At 43.5% G+C, this 25,495-nt stretch overlaps 1 protein-coding gene across 1 annotated transcript; it reads right to left on the bottom strand.

Moving 5' to 3' along the window:
• Positions 1–156: 156 nt before the first annotated feature.
• LOC122649887 (splicing factor YJU2-like) lies at positions 157–22,286 on the bottom strand. Its single transcript, XM_043843144.1, has 8 exons — positions 21,918–22,286; positions 19,655–19,804; positions 19,398–19,532; positions 19,098–19,163; positions 10,014–10,067; positions 9,742–9,837; positions 1,496–1,577; positions 157–383 (listed from the first exon to the last, which is right to left on the bottom strand). Exons 1-8 carry the CDS (start codon positions 22,113–22,115, stop codon positions 169–171), a joined length of 996 nt encoding a protein of 331 aa, XP_043699079.1. The 5' UTR covers positions 22,116–22,286; the 3' UTR covers positions 157–168.
• Between the last annotated feature and the right edge of the window lie 3,209 nt (positions 22,287–25,495).

Below are 25,495 nucleotides of genomic sequence, written 5' to 3'. Positions count from 1 at the left end.
GGGAAGACGCATTAATCTGCAAGTATGTATCATGTTTGGGTGGATGCAGCCACCAACTATCACTCTAAACAAGTTGAAGTAATCCCTCTGAAAATGGGAACAGTAGCCAATGTAGCAAAATTCACCACAAGGACTGTAGTAATTTAATGAGGTAAATTACAAAAAGTGCTACTCACTTTCATCACTTACATAGTCTTCACACAAGGACTGAAGTACAGTGCTTGTATCAGTGGCCTTTGGCTCGTCTTCTTTCTCGTTCTTCTCTTCCTCTTGATTGCTTTCAATAGAAGGTGGTAAAGGCTTCTTCACAACAGAAATTCTGACTAAATGAGTTTTGGAGATGAATTTGTCCTTTTTAGGTGCATCAGAATCATCAATAGTTTCTGTCAAAAGGGGTTGAACAAAGAATTAGTTACAGCACAAAACAGATATTTTACAGACCTTCATGCAATTTTATTAAACTACAAACGTCACCAAATAATAAGTACCAAAATATCCAGTTCTTAGACATTCTTACACTTTTGAATGTCGCTTCCTATGTTAGTACTTTTCTTGGTTGCTCACACATTTATTTATTGACTAAAAATACATAGGCAACTGGCACTAATTGATATGGGTTTTACGTTCAATCTTCTAAATCTACTGGAAGTTCTTCTCCACGCACAGCAACTAATGCCCCCACAAAATCTGACAGAAAAATTCTCCAAATATTGCTGATCGAAGGCCATTCTGAGGCGGAAAAACTTGGGCTGAAATGTGGGCTTAAATAAACCCATTGCATGGGCCCAAACATGGGCCTGAACAGTGCCACGATCACTGTTCATATGAACAGTGATTTCTGCCTTGAACTGCATCAGGCCCATTATCCACATGCAATTTATATTGCCCAACAGTTAAACATAAGCACACAATGAATGTTGATTCTAACATTTCCATAGCATTCCACATGTTAATTTTTCCCAAGAGAGTTTACGAATTGATCCACCAGATCAACAGACCCTGGTGCATAGTTCATTTTTGACAAGGGGAGACAAAATTAAGACCACGTTATAATTTCTTAAGATACTCCTTAGTTCCAACGCTAAATCTACTAAGATTTTTTTTCCTTTGGTTGGGGTTAGGGTTGGGGGGGATGAAAAGCTATTAAGAGTTGATACTCAAATGTGACATGTTCCAAATGAAATATGCCAAGTTTTCCCTTCCCTCTTTTTCCCCCCTTCCCACAGCTTAATTGTGAATCAACATTTTATTACCTTCTTTTTTTTTTTTTCCTTCAAGCTGAAAGGAAAGAGGGAGGGGGGGGGGGGGGAAGCAAAATAAGAAATCCAAACTACTTTCCTATAAGGAATCTAGCCTTGCCTTTATTCACAACATAAATCCCATAAAGGACGTTCCAGCTAAAAATTTTTTGGTGAAAAGAAAACTTTTAACTCCAAAAGTATTAAAATCTAAACATAGAAAACAAAAATTAAATAAACTCAACAGTAAAACCAACCTTTAGTACTGAAGCTGTCAAATGTACTGCCTTCTCTCAGCCAATTTGTTGGTTTCCCCGCTTCTAGAGAAACTTTTCTCCTCTGCATCAGACATAATCATGAGTTGCCAAGGAGGTAAATGCATAACTTCTCCCAGTATTTGAAGTGTGTTAAAATATAGAAACTAATATTATAAAGACAATATTCACAGGCCTTTTTTTTTGAAGAATGAAGACAAACAAGAACAATGGTGATAGCATAACAAGGTAATGGTATTACACGTCTCTGTAAAGACGTATGTAGATATCTATGTATGTAACAAGATGTATATGTTCAAGAATATTAGTTGAGAACAGCGTAGGACAATATCAAATCTAAAATTCAGGTAAATTCATTGTCAAACACTAGCTCAGCGAGGAGGATTGAGATTAGGGTTGTAAACGGATCGGATTCGGCTCGGATAGTGCTATATCTGCATCCGCATCCGATTAGCTATCGGACGGATTCGGATAGTGCTAAACGGATACGGACACGGATACGGATCGGATATTTTATCCGTTTACATGTAAATATAGCTTTTCGGATAGCTATAGCCTATCCGTATCCGCATCCGCTTAGCTTTCAGACGGATTCGGATAGTGCTAAACGGATACGGACATGGATACGGAAACGGATTTCGGCTATTCATTTACACCCCTAATTGAGATGTCAGTATGAACCATGAATATTTTTTTGTACAATTGCAAATTTTAGATGAATATAAGTGTTACTCAGAGGTTAATAAAATTAATGACCAAATACCAATAGGACCTCACGATAAGCAAAGATTACGTACAGGCAAATTGATAAAATTGTCCCCAGGGACAGAAAATAACAGGAAAATGGGTATCTCGATCCACAATGGAACATTTAAGACAACACTAGCTCACAGTATAGTAAATGCAAATGTTGTTGATGCAACAGCCCTCTATTGGTAAATAAAACAGAATCAATTTGGAGACCAAAGACAGGTAGTCCACTCCAAAAACAAGTCCACAGGGTTCACTTTCAGGTAACAACCAGTCATGTAGAGGTTTTTAAGTCTGAATTTTATTTGAGAGTCATTTCAAGGGTATATATGTAATTTCATTTATCTTGAATTAGTTAAGCAAGTCTGGCTGTGTGGTTGGGTTTTAGTCTTTAAAATTCCTTTCATTTAATAGCATGTGAATCTCATTAATCTATTAGAGCTCTAGTCCAAATATGCATTTAAGAGAGTCAACCTAGATTTCTATCATTAGTAGGATTTTCAAAAGAGCTGTATGCTGTATTTTTTGAGGTTGAAAACAAATGGGTTTGTTTTTGAGAATTATATGTCTATGATCAGTGGAGAATGGCACCCCATTCCCTTCAATTGCAAGAATAAAGATTTTGGTGCCGACCTAGGTTTCAACCAGCCAGAAACAAAAATTTGGTCAAAACCACGTCGAAACCTGGTATTTTTTGGGTAAAACTCGACATGTGATGGGCTGGTCAAAACTGGTAGAAACTACCGAAACTGGGTTGGTTGAAATAGGTCGAAACTATCGAAATATCTGAAATATTGTCGAAACTTGGTATTTTTTAAACTCCCCTAAGGTTTCGTCTCGGTTAGCTGCGAAACCGAGATTTAGTTCTATTTATCTTTGTTTCATCTTCTTTATTACATCTTTTATTCGAGATATCTCCAAAGAAATAACTAACCATAAATGGAACTTTTCCTCATCAGCAGCAACAGGAAACTATTGTCTTCAATTTTTATTTTTTTGGTAAATAAATATATTACCAAACCCCAGAGGGGGGCAGGGAAGAGAGAACCAAAGAATCAATATACAAGAGGGGGGAGAGGGGGGAGAGGGAAACAAAAACAAAAACCTACAAGGCCGACAACCAGCCTGCACAGGGGGAGCGATCAGCCAGCCTACGCAGAGGAGGCAGACCGCAAGAGGGCAAGATCAAGGCCCCAAAAAATCAAAATATGCCTGTTCCTAGCGTTGTCCGAGGAGAGCCTCTGGCAAATGCAGCTGAGCTTAGAGGACATATCGAAAGAGATGGCTTTCCAAATCACATCAAAAGATCTAGAGTTGGAAGTCCATCTCCCGAGGTTCCTCTCCATCCAGAGATGGTGGATAGAGGCGCTGAAGACTAGCTTCCCTATGGTGTCGCAGATGGAGTTTCTAGAAAAGGAATTGAGCAACCAGAGCCATTCTCGATCAAAACTCCTGATTCTTCTACTGCGCGGCCAGATGGAGGCTAAAGTCTTTTTCCAGATGGAGGAAGAGAAGGGACAGTCAAAGAAGAGATGAGGAATATCTTCACGGCCTATCCAGTAAAGGCTGCAAGAGGGGGCTGCAGGGATGGTGCGGTGGATAAGGAAGGCTTGGGTGGGCAGGCAAAGTCTGAGGGCTCTCCAAACAGTTAGGCTATGGCGGGGAATGTGGCCTTTGAACCAAACAAGGTTATGCCAGGGGACGGAGGGGCAAGGTTCCTTGGTGAGATTCCAGGCAGAAGAGGAGGAGAAGATGCCATTGGGGGAGGGGAGCCAGATAACCTTATCTGCGCGGTGGGAAGGCAAAAGGGGCAAGGGAGGAAGGTTAGCCCAGATCAGAGAGATGATGTTTGGGTTGAGAGAAGGGTGAGAAGTCCAAGAATCAGAGGAAATGAGGGAGGAGACAGGGGCGGCCTTTGTGAGGCCAGAGTAAAAGATGGCCCTAGGGCCAAGGAGATTATAGAGGATACCAGGGGGATGCCAAGGATCAAGCCAAAGAGAAGTGGAATTGCCATCAGTAATGGAAGAGGAGATACCACGGAGAGCCAAAGGGCGGAGGGAGAGAATCTTACGCCAAATCCAAGAGGAGTCAGCATGGATGGGGACAGTCCAGATGGAGTCAGTTTTAAGGAGATGAGAGTGTACCTAAGAGACCCAGATAGAGTCTAGGCGGGAAGAGATTCTCCAAAGGAGCTTGAGGATACCCGCAGTATTAGAGTCACGGATACGGCGGAGGCCCAGACCACCTTCAGACTTAGGGAGGCAGATAGAATTCCAGTTGACAGGGTGGAGAAATTTGGGGGTATCGCTACCCTTCCAAAGGAAGGCGCAGAGGATGCGCTCAATGGCCTTGATGGTGGAATTGGGAATGTAGAAAATGCCAATCCAATAGATGTAGGTAGCTTGGAGGACCGAGCGGATGCATTCAAGTCTGCCCACATAGGAAAGAAGCTTGCCTTTCCAAAGCTGAAGGCGCTTGTGGATGTTGTCGAGCATAGGAGTGCAATGATGGCTCAAGAGCTTGGCTGGAATCAGAGGAAGGCCAAGGTAGAAGACAGGAAGAGAACCAATGGAGAAGCCAGTTAAGAGGCGGAGGGCCTCTTTATTGGAGTCCGAGATACCAAAAAGGAAGATTTTGGATTTGAGGAGATTGACCCTAAGGCTAGAGAGGGATTCAAAGAGATGGAGAGAGTCCATGATGGCCGAGATGGAGGCGTGGGACGCCTTAGAGAAGATCATCAGGTCATCGGCAAAGGCAAGATGGGAGAGGTTGATGTGCTTGCATTTAGGAAGAGGGGAAATGAGATGGAGATCTGTTTTGGTTTGAAGGCTCCTGGAGAGGACTTCCAAAGCAAGGGAGAAGAGGAAAGGGGAGAGAGGTCAGCCTTAATGGATACCAACTTTAGAACGGAAAAAACCAGCGGGAGAGCCATTGACCAAGACAGAGAAGGAGGGGGAGGAGATACAGGTATAGATCCAGCGAATGAAGACAGGGGGGAATCCCATAAGGGAGAGAACATCATAAATGAAATCCCAACGGATAGAGTCAAAAGCTTTGTGAAGATCGATTTTCAAGAGGGCTGCCGGAGAATGCGATTTGCGGTCAAAGCCTTTGATGATCTCAGAGCAGAGGATGATGTTGTCCGCAATGCTTCTACCGAAGATGAAGGCCGACTGGTTGGGACTCACAAGGGAGGGAATGACCTTCTTAATCCGATTGGCAAGAATCTTGGCAATGAACTTGTAGATGAGGTTGCAAAGGGAGATGGGCCGAAAGTCAGTCAGAGAAGAAGCCCCTTCCTTTTTGGGGATGAGGCAGATAAAAGTTTGATTGATCTGAGCTAGCTGACCAGGTTTGTAAAAGAAACTGCGGATGGCTTTGAAGATCTCTCCTTTGAAGGAGTCCCAGTTGCTGAGAAAGAAGCCCATACTGAATCCATCAGGGCCCGGAGCTTTGTTGGACTTGTGGGAAAGGATAGCTTGAGAGATTTCGTCATCAGAGGGGATGGCAACGAGGAAGGAAACAAGGGAGGGGGGAATGGACTTGTCGATGAGAGTTGGGGGGATAGGGGAGGGGGGGAAGGGAAGGGTTGAAAAGGGAGGAGAAGAAGGAGGAAGCAGCCTCTATGATAGCAGGGGGGAGGAGAGGGAGGTCCCGTCAGAGGCGACCAGGAGGGTGATGGAATTCAAGTTCTGCCTGGCTTTAAGGGAGCGGTGGAAATAGGCAGAGCTCGAATCACTAAGCTCCAGCCACTTGGAACGAGATTTCTAGCGGAGAAAGCTTTCCTCAGAGAGGGAGAGAGAGGATAGCTCAGCGGAGAGACGCTTCTCCTTAGCGGCAAAGACCGGGTTGAGAGGGTCAGACTGGAGTTTAAATTGAATGATGGAGAGAAGGGATATTGCCAAAGGTGGAGAGGTTCCATCTTCGAAGAGAAGACTTGGTGTTGCGGGGCTTACGAGCCAGAGCAACCAGAGGGAGAGAGCGGGAGGAGACCGGAAGACGCCAGGCTTTTTTAATGGTGGGAAGGTAAAGGGGGTGGGACGTCCACATGTCGAAGAACTTGAAAGGTTTGGGGCCAAACGAGGAATAAGGCTGGAGAGAGATGAGGCAGGGACAGTGATTGGAGAGGCCTTGAAGAAGAAAGGAGGCATGGGGATGGGGGAGAGAGGAGAGCCAGGATTCGTTAACGAGAAAACGGTCAAGCTTGCAGGTAATGCGGTCAGAGCCGACGCGACAGTTGTGCCAGGTGAGAGGGGAACCTAACCACCGGAGATCATCAAGGCCCAGGTCGTCAATGTAATCATTGAAGGGGTCGACCGCCGAAAGGTCGATGGGCCTACCTCCCATTTTTTCAAGCTGAGAACGGACAACATTGAAGTCCCCGCCTATGCCCCAAGGAGGGGAGTCCAAACCAGGCGGAAGGAGGGAGAGATCGAACTAGAGGGCCAGACGGTCCAAAGGCTGGTTGAAAGCATAAACCACACTGATGAAGAGGGGAGAGGGAGAGTTGTGAAAGGTTAGGCAAAGATGGACGAATTGGGAGTAGTGGGAAAGGGAGATGTGGAGTTTGGAAGGGTCTCAAAGAATCCAGATTCGACCAGAAGTTGAATGGGTGTAATTGGAAAGGAAAGACCAGGAGGGGGCAATGGATGCAGCGATATGAGGGGCATTTTCCTGGAGGACACGCGTCTCGAGGAGGCCACAAAAGGAGTTAGAGGATTTGATGAAGGAATGAAGCTCGAGATGCTTGGCCAAGGAATTATAGCCACAGACATTCCAAACAAAGCCAGACAACACATGAACTAAGGCAAACGGGAGAGCGAGATTCTAGGAGGGGTGCTCTTATGGAGCCTGCGGGCATAGGTAGGGGTGTCAATGGGTCGGGTTGGGCCAGGCCTGCCCTAAACCCTAACCCAACCCTAGAGGCCTTAACCTAAACCCTGACCAGACCAGACCCTGATTTTGTCTGTAATCCCATGTGCCTTTAGGGCTTTTTTCGTCTTTTGCTTTTTAATTTTTTTATTAGGCTATATATATAAATAAATATTAGACCAAATATATATATATATATGCAATATTAATACAGGGTCGGGTTGGGCCGAGCCGGGCTAAGCCCGGGATCTAAACCCTGACCCGACCCGACCCTGCCAGGGCCAGACTATAACTAAACCCAAACCCGCCCTCAGGGTTGAAAAATCAGTGTCGGGTCCGGGCCGGGCTCAGGGCGGGTTCAGGCCAGCCGGGCTTTATTGACACCCCTAGGCATAGGCAACCGCTGGGCTGCGAACCAAAGGCCTACGAGAGGGGAGGGGTAAGGCCACCCCAGGAAGAAAAGGGTGGAATTTAGCGGATAAGGTTAGAGGAGAGGGGGAGGGGGGGACGAGGGGGAAGGCAAGGGAGGGGGGATGGAGGGGGGTCAAAAAAGGGAATGAGAGGTTCCGAAGTAGACCGGGAAAGGGTCGGGAGGGAGGAGAAGGTGATTGGTAGCGGGTTGGGGTATGATTTTTGGTAGAGATGTGCTGGTGGTTGGATGATAGGGAGGTTGTAAGTGAAGAAGGATTTGGGCTGAGAAGTAGTGCTCGGTTGGGCCAAGAGGATGGGCTGGGAGGAGGGTGGGGTGGGGTTGGGCCTTGAGAGAGGGCTCAAAAAGGGTTTTGGGTAGGTCAAGGGAGGGGGCTGCGAGAAATTTGGAGAGGGGGGGATGGGCCGAAAAGAAGGGCCATTAGAAGAGGGTGGATGGGCCAAGGGGGTGGGCTGAGAGGTTAAAGAAGAGGAGGGGGGGAGATGGGCCGTGAAGATGGGCCAGAAATAGGGAGGTGTTCATTAAGTGAAAAGGGGAGGGAAATGGGATCACGTGCTGGAAGCCACGTGGAGGGGGCAGGTGTAGGTAAAAGGGGGGGGGGGTAGTTTGGTCACAATTGAAAGACTTAGGGGGGTTTGAAAAGCGACAAAGAGGGGGGGGGGTTATATCTTACAATAGCGTAGTCACCTTAGACCGAGGAACTATCACAAGAATGGCTAAGTTTCCTTTGCTGGGAACTCGCAGCGACCAAAGCAGGAGCGCAATCGCCCAAATGTGGAAGGGAGGAAGCCTCGATGTGGATGTCAAGCGCAGGCAAATCGTCCGAGAGAGACTGGGGAGGCGACAACAACGATTGATCGAGGGTCGCAGGCAGCAGATCATCGTCAACAGCAGCTTTGGAGCAGCTTTCCAGGGAGGCGTCAGGTCCATGCTCAGTGGTCAGGCCAGCAGGGGTTGCAGGTAACGGGGGTTCCATCGGAGAAGGCTACACACGGCGCTGAGGGTGGCGATTGTTACGACGGCGACGGGAGGTTGATCTTCCAATACACGGCGAAGCCGGCGAGAGAACAGGAAGAGGAGTTGCAGCGGCGACGGGAGTTCGATCTTCCACTTCAGAAGCTGGGGCTTGCATAGGGACAGGTTGAACTGAATCAGCAGTGTTACCCGATGGTAGGTCACCTGGCAAGGCAGCAAGGGAAAGAGGAGAAGCAGCGGCACAGCTTTTCGTTGAGTGCCCAAAGGTCTTACAGTGGTCGCATCGAGGGGGTAACCAGTCGAAGTTGATAGGCTGAGCAAAGCTGAACCCATCGTCTTCAACAACCGTGATGAACGAGGGAGGAGCAATCTCAGCAGAAACGTCAACACAGATACGAGCATAAGAAAGACGGTCCATCTTGAGAGTGCGAGCGTCGGTGTGCAGGGGAAAACCAACAACAGAGCCCAGGCGGCTGAGACATTCGCGGGACCAATAATGGAGGGGGAGGCCAGGGAGGGTGATCCACAAGGGAACAGTGCTGAAGTCGACCTTGTGGAGCAGGAGATGGGGGGTCCATTGGCGGAGGAAGATAGGCTGGGAGCCCACCATCTAGGGAGCACCCTCCAGAACACGAGCTTTAATCTCATCGGAGAAGAAGCTGAAAACGAAAACACCAGTGTCAAGGAGGAAGATTTCTAATGATCCAGCAGGTCTCCATTGCTTCGACAGGGAGGCTTTGACAAGGTTAAAAGGGGGTCTGGGTCCAAGGAAGTGTCCTACCAGGAAGGAGTTCCATTTTGGAATCTCAGGGGAGAGGAGAGAATCGGGGAAATGGACAAGAAGGAGGCCATTTTCAACAGCAGGGGGGAAGTAGGTAAGGGATGGGTCTGCAGAAGTGAGGGGCGTGGATGACTGGAAGAGAGAAGACCAGGTTTTGGTACCATGAGTGGGCGAGGGAGAGGGAGGGGTAGAAGGGGGTGATGGCAACTGGGAGGAAGGTGTGGGGATGACAGTGGAGAGAGCTGCCGGAGCCTGGGGAGGGGGGGGGGAGCCGCGAGGGTGGTTCATTTCATTGTCCTTCTTAGTCTAGTCCTAAAAAAAAAAGGATGAGACTGATCAATTGTCTTCAATTTATATAAATGTAAGACAGATAAACACACACATAAAGAACCTGAATAATCAAAAGGAGGGGGACCATACCTTGGAACCAACATTCGATGATGTGCCACCATCAGTTGAAAGCTGATTTAAATCATTATCGTCGTCATCGATCCTTTTAACATAGTTCTTTGATCCCTGGGTAATATTTAAATTTAAAGAAAAAAAATGGAAACAACCCATATGAGGAACAAAACAATCAACCAGAGAAGATAAAAATAGCAATTCCAATAACTGCATGTCTCCACCTAAAAAGAAAAGCAACTAAATAAGAAAACAAACTAGAAGAAGAGGGAATAAATCCATAGACTAACCTGGGAAAAAATTGACTTTATGAGTTCTTCATCCTCTTCTGCCAATTTCTTCTCTTGTCAAGAATAAAAATAGTTTGACAGAGTCAGTAATTCCAAACTGAAGTCAGCAGAAGAAGAAATTATTCCACTTTATCAGTTACCCAAAGTATATGGGCTCTGAAAATCCAAAGTTTGTCATTTTCAGAGTGATGGGTCGACCAACAAAGGTTCTGTACCCTAGTCCTCACAAACCGAAAACCCTCTTTCAATGGATAATGCAGATTTATAGATCACAGCACATGTATTGGTATACAATAGCACCTAATTAAAGAGGTGCAATGATTATAAGATTCCTTTAATATAATGAAAACCTAATTCAATGGCACCCTAGCTATAAAGGTGGCGATAATCGTAAAAAGAATGAGAGGCCGGGTTCACTCGACAGAGCACATCTTAAAGCTCCTTGTTCGGTTAAATCATCTGCAAAACAGTTTGTCAATCTTTACCTTCACTGTAACAATATGTTCACAATGGATTTAAGCAACCTCACCTCATTAAGAAGATGGGTAAGCCTCCAAGAGGCTCCCTGTCACAGCCTAAGTGTTGGCAAGGCCTTGACACGTATGGAAGCATGCGAGTGTGTGGCACAGTGTCTCGATGATGGCTTTTGTTCCTAGCACAGAGCATGGCAAAGCACCGTGGCATCATGTTGGTGTTATAAGAAAATAGTAGGGGCAATTTGTAGGACCAAAGAATCATGACAATTTGAAATATGATAGTAGGACTTTTTGAGGGGGCTGATATCTCCTCATGGAGGAGGGGCAATTGCTTAAGAGCAACCTTGAGGAGGGTCGTGTTACATGTGCTCCAATGGGTCAAAAGGAAGAGTAACGAGGTAATTTCATTTATCTTTTATAAATCCCTCTTTGAACATCCCATTCTTTGCTTTCAACCTTTTCTTTCCCAAAGAGATACCATGCGACCTAACACTCTCAAGGAGCTGCAACCTGAAACCCTAGGTGCATCTCTCACTCTCTCAATCGAATCTTCCATCGTTCTGGTTTCAAGGAAAGAATCATCTGTGCTTCTCTCGGTCCTTCCCCGGTTGCTTTAAAGTGCATTTTTTTTAAATCTATTTTTTGTTGTTCATTTTTCCACTATAGATATTTTCTTCGGAGATTGCCAGAAAGACTGAATTCTCACCAGCATCAATTTGGATATTGTGGTGAATTTCTCTTGTGCTTTATGGGTGGTTGCATACTACTTGGTATCTTTACGCTATGTTATTTGAAGCCAAAGGATATATAGAACTCCAAATAATTAGCAGACATTTCATGAACACTGTATTTATCTTTGAATGAAAGATCCTCAATTGGAAATCCTGCCTTGTAGGGCATTTTATTGGTAGCCGCCACCCTTTTCCGATTGTCAAATCCTCTCTTTCCAATCGATGGAAGCTCCTGGGTTCAGTAGAGACTTTTATGCTTGGAAATGGCTTTCTTCATCTTCAAATTTTCTGATAACCAGGACAAATCTCGCATTCTTGAAGGCGGTCAGTGGAATGTTGGTAGGAAACATATCCTTCTCAGGCAATGGGATCAATACCTGCAGCTCAACAAGCTTGACCTTAGCTCCATCCCTCTATGGGTTTCTCTGCCAGGGCTACCGCTTCATTTCCGATGTGAGGATGGTCTCAGTGTGGTAGGCTCTGTTCTTGGAAGGCGTCTCTTCTCAGATGGAAGAACCAAGAAAAAAGATCGATTGGCCTTTGCCAGAATCTGCGTGGAAGTCGCGGCTGATGCCCCCCTTTCGTTCTCCATCACAGTCTCTGACAATGAGGGGTTCTCCTTCCAGCAGCCTGTGAGCTTCGACTGGACTCCCCCCCCCCCCCAATTGTGTTTCCTGTCGAGTGTTTGGTCACTTACAGGGCAAATGCCAACCCCGGCAAACTCCATCTTCCATTCCCACCTCTTCTAGAATCCTCCCCCATCTCCCTCTTGAGCCTCTTGTTCTCACCGTCCCTCCTCTTTCCATCACTCCAGCCATTTCCACCCCCCCTATTTTACCCTCTTTCGATCCCCTCCCTTCCTCTCACTCCCTGAACCCTCCCCCTATAGCCTCCCGTTGTGGCGGTGAGGTGCCCTCTCTCCCTCTCCCTCTCCCTCTCAGGGTCGCCGCCGGCGACAATCTCGTAATTCAGTTCATCACCAGGGTTCCGCCTTCTCTTCCCCTCGCGGCCTCCCCTTAGCTCCTCCCTCTTGCCCGATGGTCTCCGGCAGCCTTCGGACTGCTGGTCCCAACCGCTTCCTCCCCTTGGAAACTCTACTTGACTCCTCTGCTGTCCCTGCCACTCTGACCTCCTCTTCTGCGACTTTGGCGATGTCCCCTTCCTCTGTTGAAGAGCCTCTTTCCTCTTCTGTCGTTGAGTCGTTTTCTCCCTCTGTCGTAGTTCAAGAACTCGCGAGCTCTTGCCGAGATCTCCCCGAGTTTCTCGGTTTTTGGAAAAGCCGAGACGATACTGCCTGCGAGTCTCAAAAGTGCAATATCTCGGCGAGATCTCGGATCTCGATTTCGACCCATTTTTTAACCCACCTACCACTTAAATACCTCACCTAACTCGACAAAACTCGACATATCTCGGCGAGATCTCGGACCTCGGGTTGACCCAAAGTTGAGGCTTCGAGTTGGAATAAAAAAAATGCACCAACTCGGCGAGATCTCGGATCTCACCGAGATCTCGACTCGTCTCGGTTTTTCCAAGAGCCGAGTTGGTACCGAGACCCGAGTTTTAGTACCTTGCTGTCGCCTTGGCCTCTCCATCTCCAGACACCCCTTCTTTTATCCATCCCATTTCTTCCCCCTTTCGCTTCGGGATTTCCACCTATCTCAAAGGCCTAAAAAATCCCTTCTTGTCTTCTTTGCGTGGTACCCTTTTAGTGGGCCCCGCGGTGGTCCCTTCTCCTTTTTCATCTCATGCCATTGCTCAACTCATCTCCCCCTCCCCCTCCCCCTCCTCTTCCGCTGTTTCGGCTGGGCCTAACAGTCCAGTTGCTCCTTGTACTTCGTCCCTTTGCTCTAACCCTGCATTCTTAGCCCACTCTTGTTTGGGACTTAGTTCTTCAATTGATGCTCCCTCCTTTGAGTCCCAGCCTAACGCTCCCCTGCCTTTTCGTGTTTTCCGCCGCCATAACCCCAATTCCCCTCCTTTCCCCAAGATTCACCTTTACATTGCCTACTCCCTTCCCTGCGCTGAGAAGATTTTGCCTCCAAGTTTGGTTACCAGAGATCATGTTTTTTGCTGTGAGACTGTGGATCCGGGCTAGAGGTCTTGTTTCGCTGAGGCTGCCTACGGGTTGTCTTGTTGGTCTTTTTGTTTTGGTTTGTTTAGCGCGTAGTTCTTGTTTGGGCCCTTGCCTTTTATTTTGATAGCCCTTGCCATTTTGGCAGGTCTTGTAATTGGTTCGCGCTTGTTCCCTTCCCCCCCCCCCCCCTTTTCTTTCCTTTGGTAATGAAATTATTTATTCATCCAAAAAAAAAGAACCTCAATTGGAAAACCCATACTGACATGCATTGTTTACTTAATCCACAACACTTATCAGATTAAAGACAAGTTTTTGGTGCTTAGGTTTCAAATCCTCATGAAACTTCGCTTACTTTTCATTGCTTCACGCATTCTCTGTAATTATTTATAATGGAGTCAAAGGGTTGTTGCACTATGACCATCTTGGTTAAAACCTCAGAACTGTAATAAATCTAATCAGATCATTGGCTCCAATCGTATTCACCATTTTTATGAGAATAGAAAGGAATGGAACATCATATAATTCAAAAATCTCACTGGCTCTTAAAACTCTTTAGAAGTTAGACAGGGGAACCTTGATCTTGGGACTGCATGCAGTTTAAAGAGGCTACTACTGTTAAGAGGTGCAAGCTTGTGGCATTGAGCTGGGCCTGTTTGAACCATGTATTTTGAAAAACTGTTGTAACATCAAACCTAATTTTCATAACCATCTTAAGGTGCATTTGATTTATCATATTAGCACGCTGTACCTTTATGAAGGTGTAGAAATTGGGTACGTTACCAATGCATAAATCTAAGCATTCAAAGCATGATACAAGTGCAAGAGCAGGTCTGGGACTGAGAAGTGATCTATATCGAAGTCCTGCTTTAGGATTTGGAAATGGGTTTCACACTGAAGTGTCATGCATTTCTGTAAAATAAACCAATGCAGCTATTGAGGTGGTGCTCTGAAGCTCTATTGGATGCACCTACAATAGAGGAAGACGGTAGAAGTTAGGCACCTACCACCCTCCCCCCCAAAAAAGTAGTTAGACTATCTGATATGATCCTGGGTTGAAAAAACCCTATTTGGATTTTCTATGGGCCCACCCAAGCGCTAAACAACTCAGGAAACAAGAAGAAAGAGAATAATGGAATAAAAAACAGGAGGAAGAAATAGGCATCATGGCAAAGAGAAGAAAAGGAAGAGAGAGAGAGAGAAAGAAGAGGGAGATCGCACAATCAGCCACGCAGGCTTCAACTCAAACAACTCAATTGATCTTTTCATTATCAAATCTGTCTCCTCTATCGTAGGTTATAAGCCAATATATAAAGAGAACTACAAACAAAGAAATAGAAATTAATTCAACCAAGGAAACTACTACCTCCTTGTGTAGTTATCTCCTACAATATAAAAATCAAATAAAAAGATTACATAATCACTCTCTCTTAATAACAAGGTATTAATCCTCCATCTGTTGGTTTTTTTTTAGGTCATCCTTCTCTTGCTATTAGAAGCTCTAGTTTCATCTTGAGCTTGTATTGTGGGGATCCTTTCATTCTCATCTGATCCAGAATCTGTATATTAGTTAGTTCAAAGGCATATCATATTCCCAAACGTGGAAGGATAGACTCCTTAGAGTCACCCATATTCTATATCTTAATGCCTATATTCTGTCATTATGGTTACCACCAGAACCACCATTGGGAGGGGGAGATGTTTGGGGTCGATTTTACTTGAAGACTTATTTCATAAATTCAAAACTTCTTCAGACCATAGAAAAAGAATGTTCTGAACAAAACAAATTGCAGAACTATCCCTGTATATTGGTTTCAGACCTATCGACCTATCCAGTTCAACTTGCGAAAGGCATTGTCAGGGTGAATTGTTTTGTTGTCTGGTTTCAAAGGTTGTGGTTATGGGTTGTATGATTGTTTAACTGCTGGACTAAGGGAAGTTATTGTTTAAGAGTAGGAAATGCACAATTGTCTAACTGCTAAAACATACATGATGTCTTGAAGGAGAATTTTTGTTTTCTCTTTCAATTTCAATCAGAGATTCTACAATTGTTCATGACGTTGTGCATATGATGGAATATTTGCATGATATCTCATCTTTCCATCTTGAAATTCAATTGAAATGAACTTAACAACTCTACTTTATGGTCTGTAGCTCAATCGGTAGAGCACTTGGAACATGAGCATGTCTTAAGCAAAGGGGATGGTGGTTCGAATCCACTCATAGTTGTCACAGCATCTAGGCGATACAAGGAGTTGGAGAGGGTCCAAAATCAAGGCGACACCAACTAGCCGACCAAGACGTCCAAGGCGTCGCCTAAGCAACACCTTGACAACTATGAATCCACCAAAACCCTTTTGATCCAATTATTCATAGCAAAGTCAGTTAAGGCAATAATGTAAAAGTGTAGTTACACTTAAATCATATTCATAATTATGGGTGGTATAACTATGATATAATGGAATCTTCGTAATTATTGAGTGTATTGATAGAAATGATTCTGAAAAAAGGACTTCTAAACACTATTCCTGATCTTTTCTGTTCACGATTCGATCCCGGAAAAGATATACCGATGACCATTTTACTTCCATTGCTCATTCTAGTGGGAGCAGAATCAAGACAAGATCGATTCCACCTAGGCCAAATCATCCTATAAGAGGGCCCCCATAGCATTGAATTGGAGAGAGAGAGGTGTGAGAGGGCATATATATGGTCGCATGCCTTTCTTTTTCCAAAGCAATATAGGGTTATAGAATAAATTCTACACATAGGCATACCAAACCTATTTCTCAGTATATTATATATTATGTATAGTAGGAACCAAATGATTATTATTTATGCTCCATAAATTATTTCTCATAAATAGGTCATAAATATAAATAGAAATTATACCAAAGATAACCTCAAGAATGCAAGGGCTTTTGTGGGATTTTACTATTAACAGTGTGGGATAACCTAGAGGGGGGTGAATAGGTTATCACTAGTGAAATAATGTCCTTTTTAAATTTTCCTTGAATTAAGACAAGATAGAGAAAGATAAATTGTGCAAATAGAGGACACACAAGATTTATAGTGGTTTGGCTAAACCAGCCTACGTCCACTCCTCTCAACCTTGAGAGAATTTCACTAGTTTCTTCCTTTCAATATAGTAAGTGGGAAGAACACCTTTACAATCTTTTTCCACCGGATAAGAGGATCCCAATCTTTTAAGGATAAGAGAATCCGAATCTTTTAAGGATAAGAGGGATCCTTGCAAAACCTAAGTGCAGTCTAGGCTAATGCAACAATGCTCTGTAAACTCAAAAGCATAAACAAATACAAAAGAGTAAGGTAATGATTACCTAGGCAAGGAGTGTGATGTGTACTCCTTGTAAGTGTCAAATGATGCAAAATGAATGCTTGTAATGATGACCTTCTTTAAGACTTTTCTTTAGAGTGCAAGCAAGTGAAGGTCTCTGAGCTTTGAAGTCAATCTTTGAATGATATTGATGTAGACAAGAAAACTTCAATGATTAGAGCAAGAATTGACTTTTCTCCTTTCATAAAAGTTGTATTTTGGACTGTAGTGGATAGGTGAAAAGGTCTGACATGTTCTTTATTTATAGGCTCATTAATGGCCTTTAGAACATGTGCAAAATGTGCTCTAACGGATCTATTTTTATCCCATCTGGTCGACCTGAACATTGATCCGGTCGACCGGATCATAGCCGTTGGGAAAACTAGCCGTTAAAAACTAGCCGTTGGAGAGCAGAAGTGGCATCCAGTCGATGTCCGGTCGACCGGATCATCGTCCCACTTGATTCGGTCGACCGGATCATTTCTGGGAACGTACCAGTGAGGCCACTGTTTCACCCGGTCGATGCACACCCTGTGATCCGGTCGACCGGATCACAGTCCGGATCCCTATCTTAGCTTGATTTTGACAGTTTGACTGTGGGGATTAGTCCGGGGCTTTCTCCAACCAATTCCAACATATTCTAAGGTCAGAGGGGGTTCAATTATAACCTCCTAAGGTCTCTAATTGATGCATATGCTTTTTCATTTATATTATGCAAATGCAATTACAAGTATACAGTGTGTATCTAAGTATGTGCACACGAGCATCTTGTTGAGGGTCTTGGTTTCTTTCTTCTAGTGATGTTCTTCAATCTTCAAAAGGTCTTTTAAAATCTTCTTTTCTTGAAAAGCTTCACATGCCTTCGAGATCTTGATCTTCAAGGCTTTGTTCTGAACATCCTTACTTCGTACTATATGTCTTCTACTGCTTTGACCTATTGGCCCTGTTGACATATAGACATATACAAGACCTTGTCCAATATGTTTGTTATCATCAAAATACTTATGGAGATAGGGTCGAATTCCCCAACAAACAGTCCTTATGAGGAAATAAGAAGAGTTTCTTCTTCCTCACGAGAAACAACGAGGACGGCAGAGACAGCTTGTTAGCGATTACAACAGCTCTTCGCCCAGGGCATCAAATCTCTTGGAAATTAAGAGTGTATGTTCATAATCCCCTGCTCTATTAATTCCAAGCAAACAAAACCTCCAAAACTTAAAGAATATTTAATTAATAATTTGCAGAACCAGAGGGAGGCGATAGTTATAGAACCAGATTTAGTTTCAAGTTGGTATAGCTCTCAGCAGGGAAATTGGTTTGGGCTGAAACTCTAGGGTTTAGGTCACCGTAGGGGAGAGAATCAATTCTCAGTTTCAGCTCGATCTGAGTTTCAGAGATGGAGTTCCAGGGAACTCTCCTCGGACTAGATATACCACAAGCACATAAAACAGGGGAGGATAACGACAAGGCTACCAGGGAAGGAAAAAGAATAAGGTAGAAGGAAAGAAGAAGATAATGGGAAGATAAAGGAAATCTGACCTGAGAAGGAAGATTAACCAGAAGGGAGTAGAATCGGCAGAAAGAAGACCTCGGCTTGTCTGTTATCAGCTTCTCACGCAAGCACTGTTGTGACCAAAATCTCAAACTCTATCCATTCCATCTGACATTGCTGGGCTACATTGCAAGCATATATACTCTCCTAAGCTAAAGTAGACTCAAACAAGGAAACTGTAAAATTATATCCTACGTAACTCATCCCCAAAATCAAATGCAAATTACAACAATAACCCTAAGAAATAAATAATTCCATACCAATCCTTATTAAAACAAAATCTTACTGGTTTAGATATGGTTAGTCTCAGTCTGGGTTTCCAAATCGGGTTATGCCGGTCCAGCCATGCACATGCAACTGCATCAACAGCTAGACCAAAAATGCCTGATTGATTTGAGTTAAAGTTGAGCCAGCTGAAGTTGTAACTTATTGGCCCAAACCTGAGTCAAATATGATTAAATATCAAGCCAAATGTAAAAGTGGAGCCTAATGTACAGGTTCATATTTATTAGAAATGATGGGATACAGATTGGTCACCTTTTATCCCAGACCTTATTTCTGCATGCCAATACCTAAAAAGGGCGTACCCAGTGCACAAGGCTCCCACCACTGTGGGGTCTGGGAAGGGTCATAATGTACACAGCCTTACCCCCGCTTCGCGGAGAGGCTGTTTCCCGACTCGAACTGCAATATCACAAGAATGACTGCACCTTCGGCACTAAAGAATGATTGCACCTTCGGCACTAAAGAATGACAGCACCTCTATGCTAATAAGCACTAACATTCCATATATTACTTAAGTTCAGCACACAGATGTTGCATTTTTCTTTGGGCTTTAAGGCTTTAGATTTCTCAAGTAATTTCATTTGCATCAAGGAATCTGAATTAATTGAAAGTAGACAACAGATCCATCATACCTTTTCCTCAGTTTTGCGTTGCAAGGCCTCAAGCACCGCATATTCTCTCACGGTTGCATGTCTAGACTGAAAATCATAGAGAAGAACTTTGTTTCAGTGACTCATATATCGATCAGATAAATCAGAGAGCAGAGCATAAAAGGACATTGCCTTCATGAATTACGACAATTGGACCTACTCATGAGGCATTTGACCACTTCATCTAGAAACATTCACAGCCAACTGGAACTTCTAAACCCCATGATCATGTAACATGAAGTGAATATACAGATTTTGGAAACATTTAAACTGGAAAGATACCTTCATCGACTTCAATTCATCCAATGCTGCAAGATTGTTCATCTCTCTTTTTGAATCCAACGTTCTGTTCTCCAAGGATTTCATTGCATCTCCCATCTCTTCATCATCCCTTCTCCTCTTCTCTTTTTCACCTTCCTAATTAAAGATATAACGACGGATTAACAAAGAACTTTATAGAATTTAATTTCAAAAACCAACCAAAAATTAATAGATGAGAAAAATGTCCATATATCTCAAACCAGTTACTAGTTAGTCACCTCATCCTCTGCACGCCAAGGCTCAAAATTGCAAGTTGCACCTGCCTCTCCAACATAATCTGAATTTTGTGGATCAGTCTTCATTATCAGTTCAGCAGAGCACTTGGTGCATTTGAAGTAGAACCGGAATTTTTGGATACCCAAATATGTCTGCAAAATATTTTAAAACTCCATTTAGTGGATTACACGTTTAATAGATGAAAATAACACAACATATTTGAAGTGATCTCATTAACTACTAAATTTCCATGCAAAATGAAATGGATAACTGTAGATGCTCACAACATGTGTAAAACACTTCATTATATTATGCATCAAGCCTGTATTTTATTTTAAATAAATATAAACTGACTCCACAAGTCCATCAAGTGACAATTACAAGAGTGAATCTTTATCCATAGGGCTGTTGTCTGGTGCATTTGAAGAGCTAGGAATGATCAAGTGTTCAACAACCATAATGATTCATTCCATGTGGCGGTAAACAGAGTCGAATACAGTCTCTTATGGTGGGTTCTTCCTGCTCTGAACTTGGAGATGTAAATCTTTAAACTGTTAGAAATCAGTGGGGTTTGGAGCAGTAGTAGGATATACTTGTGAATTCTATCTGTTAGTATAGCTGACTCAGACGTTCTCTTTGGCCCTGTACAGCTTCCTCTGCATATCAAAGGAAAAAAAATAGTTTCATTTTACTCCAAATATTCTTGGCTTACTTCTAATATAGCAATTGATTTCTTGAGTTAGATAATCTGCAGCTACAAGTATCCATATTTTCTTCATCCGGTTCTTGATCCTTTTCAAGAAACATAAATCTAAATTCTGCTTTCAACTGTGCCTTCTTATGCTGGCGTTTTCTTTGATTAGTTTGCATATGATTTCTAAATTGAAAAGTATCTTTATGCTAGAGATGCAGGTGCATTACCTTGAATCGACCCAAACCCAGTTGGGTATCCAGATGTAGTTAAACCGGGTCCAGTTTGAGTCTTGGGTCTAGTAGGATTTTAAGAAGTTTATTTTATTTGGGAAAGTATTATGTAATCTTATAATTTGGGTAGGATACGTAGGAGATAGATAGCAAGTTATTTCAGTTTCAGTTTTACAGTCTAACTAGGAGTCGTTGAGTCTTTGATTTTTGTCTTTGTTTTCCCCTTTAAATACTTGCATTGTAACCAACGTTAGAACAGATTGAATATGGAATAGTTGAGTTATGGTTTGAAGCCAATGTGACGGTGCGTGTGCACTCTTCTCCCCCCCCCCCCCCTCCACTTCTTATGTAATTTCTTTTCTCAGCCCCTGCTACTCTGACTTTTCCCAGCTTCCCCTCTTCTCCTAATCGGCCCTCCATCAGCTAGCAGGGCCCTTTATTTAGGAAATCTGCTCACTCAGTTTTCCCTATTTCATGTTAGCTCCAAATTCCTTAACAGGTTGATTTGGTATACTTCTTCTTCATCGCTACCTTCTCTACCTTTGTCCTGCCTATATATTTTCTTTAGCACTCCCTCGGTCACAAATTAAGTAATGAGCTATTATTAAGCCCTCTTGCATTGATTAGCACATTCATTCGCCCATCGTGAAGAAAAATTAGATAAGCAATGGAAGGGCAACTGAAAAATGAGGGGTTTTAAATGCTTAACCTCTCTTAATTAAATTTCGCCTTTTCCAAAGGGGATGGCCATTGTAAGATGGAAGGAGAATTTCTTTTATCATCTTTTCTGATACCCTTAATTGTTTCTTAAATGCTTTAATTATTTCACACCCTCAACCATTATTGTCATAGTATTTTATTTCCTGGACCATGTAACTCAGAAAAAGTCAAGATTTGTCAAAAATTCCCTGCATCACTTCTTTCAATACTACTAAATCTGAAATTTCAATTTCTAACAAGTCTTCTCATTCAAACTAAAAACATCAAAACCTAGAAGCACTGTTGCATCGAAGTCTAGACATATGTTTTGCCTCTTACAGTCAAGAGAGGAAGGAGCTAGTAACTTTGAAGACATTTGTCTTAGTCTCGGACACGGATAGAGAGTACCAAATGGACAAGTCTATATGAAATAAGTCTAACTGTCAACTTTTAAGGGAAAATGAGTAGAGGAGGAGAAAGATATGGACCAGTATACTGTGATGTTCATTGAATGAATTGATTTATATTATTTTAGCACTAGAATCAGCTATTAGCATTTAACATAGAGAAATAATAATCCTAGGGAAAGTAAAACTTAATAGACCATGTGCATAATAAGATAAGTAATAATTACTTAGTTACCTCCCCGATAACATCTTCTTTCCTTGAGCTGACCTTTGTCCCCTTATACATATAATTTCCACAAGTTTTACAACGTATACTCATGGGAAGCATCGTCCGTACTTTAATCTGTTCGTCCTTCTGCTGCCTCCTACGGGGAAGTTTTGAAGGATCAAAATCTGGAGGGTAATATTTATTCAAAACCTTTCTCTCTCCCATCTTTTCTTCTCAAAATCAAAGAAATCTACCAGACCTGTAGCCAAGAAGAGGTTTAAAAAGGGTGAATTAGTTGTTTATCTTTGATTTTCCCCAAAGCATTCACAAAGACAAATTCTAATGCATCCAGCAACTTCTAAAAACTAGTTTCACTTTTCAGATTGAAACTGTCACAACAGCATCATTAACTAGTTTAAGTTATTGAGCAGAAAATCATGAAAGCCAAATATACTAATGATGTAGCCTAGGTGAAATAAGTCTCACTTAGGACCAGGTTGTGTAATAGGTTGGCCGAATGGGCAGATTAGGGTGATTAGGGCAAAAATTAGGGTTAGGAATTGGAGATTGAGTTAGGGTTTTATTAGGTAATGGTATGCAGGTTTTTAGGGGTCTATTGGTATAGGTTTTACTTAGGCTTGAATAGGAAATAAGGTTTCAGAATTATTAGGGTTAGGGTTTTGGGTTTTGGGAATGAAGGGAATAAAGGGATCTAGGGTTTCTAAGGGGAGACAGGCCAAGAGCTTCTGGCCGAGTGTCACAGAGGTAGGGGAGAGGGTTCGGTTGAAGTTTGGAGTGATTTGGATGGTTGATTAGGGCTGGGCAGTGTTTAGGAGCTTTTAGGGTTTAAGAGAGAAGGGCTGTAAGCTAGGGTTAAACAAAGGGAATAAGAGAACAGCTGTAACTTACGGTTGCAGGTCTGAATGTGCAGAAGCAGCAGCAGCAGATTGAATATTGAAGAGACCTCCTGACCTTGACAGTGCAAGGAGTCACATGAGAACCCACCCTTCACCACCTTGAGTCCACAAGGATGCAAGCTCGCAGAGGAGCAGAGGCAGCAGCTCGAAGACAGCAATTCCTGATCTGAAAACAGAGATTTTTTTTTATGTTTAAAGTTGTGGGGGAGCCTCCCACGAATTGGTTATTTATAATAAAAGGGGGTGGCCAAAAGGCTTTACAAATAAGCAACTTAAAAGCAATCCTAGTCAGATTAGGAGTGGGAATTCCTAATCTGAATCCTAATCACAAACATAACACATCATAGACTTATACTCTAAATAGGAGTATAAGTTTGAACAACTAACACAACTAAATACTTATCCCTCTAAAATCGTGGAGGGAGAACTTAAGAAAATAAATATAAAAAGACTGTTTTAACCCTAGTAAGAAGAACTGAAAAGTAAAAAGGCTCCAACGCAACTCAAAGGCTGCTCTTCTTCTTCCTGCGTGAACTTGGATCTGCATCAGCTCTCCCCGGCTTAGAAACATTCATCTCCGATGAATGGGTGAATGCCATGTAGCGATCATATAACTCCGGATCGAGCCTCTTGAAATCATCAGCATGTATCCAAGTGCTGTCCTGACGTGGGCGACCTTTCCACTTGACAAGGAAAGAGTGGTAACCGGCACCTTGACGAGTCGTCTTGTGCATATCATCTAGAACTTCTTCAATCACATCTTCGGAGGTGGCTTTAGTTGGGGCAGCCGCAACATGTGCTTTGAATCGCCATTATCTGAATGATGCCCCGTGTACAAGTATAGATCAGCCACATTGAAAACATTGCTTATGCCCATATCATCAGGCAACTCTAGAACATAAGCATTAGGTCCAATACGTTTCAGCACCTTGTATGGACCCATCTTCTTGGGATGGAGCTTACTGTTGACACCCGGTTGGTGTCTCGCTGGATTTACCCGTACCATGACCATGTCTCCGGGCTTGAACTCAACGAACCGGCGATGCTTGTCGGCAGTGGACTTGTAGTGATCATAACTGAGTGCAATTTTGCGGCGAACATCTGCATGCACTTCGGTGATATGGCGGATGAATTCATCGGCTTCAACACTTACCCGAGCTTGAGGGGGTAAGGGAATGAGATCAACCGGCCGGCGGGGTTGTATCCCAAGGAGAATCTCGAAAGGAGTACAACCGGTGGTCCTGTTCACGGAGCTGTTGTATGCAAACTCAGCAATGTCAAGGATAGAGGGCCACGTCTTCTCATAATCTCGGACCAAACACCGCAGCAAATTACCAAGGCTCCTGTTGACTACCTCTGTTTGTCCGTCAGTCTGGGGATGGAATGCAATAGAGAACAAAAGCTTGGTGTTTGTCTTCAGCCATAGAGTCTTCTAGAAATAACTCATAAACTTCACATCACGATCGGATACGATGGTACTGGGTAACCCATGAATGCGCACAATCTCCTTGAAGAATAGCTTGGCAATGTGGGAAGCATCAAGTGTTCTTCGACAAGGAATGAAGTGAGCCATCTTGGTGAATCTGTCAACCACTACCATGATGGAGTCAAATCTTTCTTTAGTAGGGGGAAGACCAAGTACGAAATCCATACTGAGATCAACCCATGGTTGGTGAGGGATCGGCAATGGCGAATAGAGGCCCGTGTTTTGCTTGGTACCTTTAGCTAGCTGGCAAACTCGGCACTGCTTGATTACATGCTCTACATCCTTGGCAAAGAGAGGCCAATAGTACCGATCAGTCACCTGTAAGATGGTTTTATCTTCCCCGAAGTGTCCTCCTAAACCTCCTCCATGTAACTCCCTGATAATGTGGTATCGTAAGGACGAATAGGGAATGCACAGCCGGGTTCCTAAGAACAAGTAACCATCATGTAATGAGTAAGGGTGCTGTCCACCCTGCTTCAAATCAGCATATAGGACTTTAAAGTCCTTGTCACTAGCATACTCGTCTCTGATCTGCTCGATGCTAAGTGCATGGGCTGAGAAAGTGTTCAAGGTCAGGACTTTTCTACTCAGTGCATCAGCCACTGTATTTTCCTTTCCTGACTTGTATTTGAGGGCAAAGTTGAAATCCTGTAAATATGCAACCCATTTAGCATGCCTGGTGCTAATGGACTTCTGTGAGTGGAGGTGCTTGAGTGCCTCATGATCAGTGTACAGGACGAACTCTTTGCCAATAAGGTAGTGTCTCCAATGCCGCAAGACTTGAACAACAGCATAAAGCTCTATATCATAAGTAGAGTACCGAGTCTTGGCATCATTAAGTTTCTCACTGTAGAATGCAATAGGGTACCCATTCTGCATAAGAACTCTGCCTAGACCAACATGGGAAGCATCAGTAGCAACTTCGAAAATATGGTCAAAGTTGGGTAGGCGTAGCACCGGAGCTTCAGTCATCTTCTTCTTAATCACTTGGAAGGCCTTTTGAGCGGCTGCTGTCCATGCGAACGGACCCTTGTTCTGTTTGGTGCATTCGGTTATGGGTGCCATGATGGCATTGAAATTGCAAATGAATCGCCTGTAAAAAGAAGCCAAACTGTGGAAGCTTCGTACTTCAGTAAATGTCTTCGGAGTAGGCCATTCAACAACGCTTCGGACCTTTTCCGGATCAGCTTCAACACCCTTTG

This window comes from Telopea speciosissima, chromosome 2 (genome assembly GCF_018873765.1).
Source record: "Telopea speciosissima isolate NSW1024214 ecotype Mountain lineage chromosome 2, Tspe_v1, whole genome shotgun sequence".
Lineage (NCBI taxonomy): Eukaryota > Viridiplantae > Streptophyta > Magnoliopsida > Proteales > Proteaceae > Telopea > Telopea speciosissima.
This window is presented reverse-complemented; position numbering and strand designations above follow the sequence as displayed.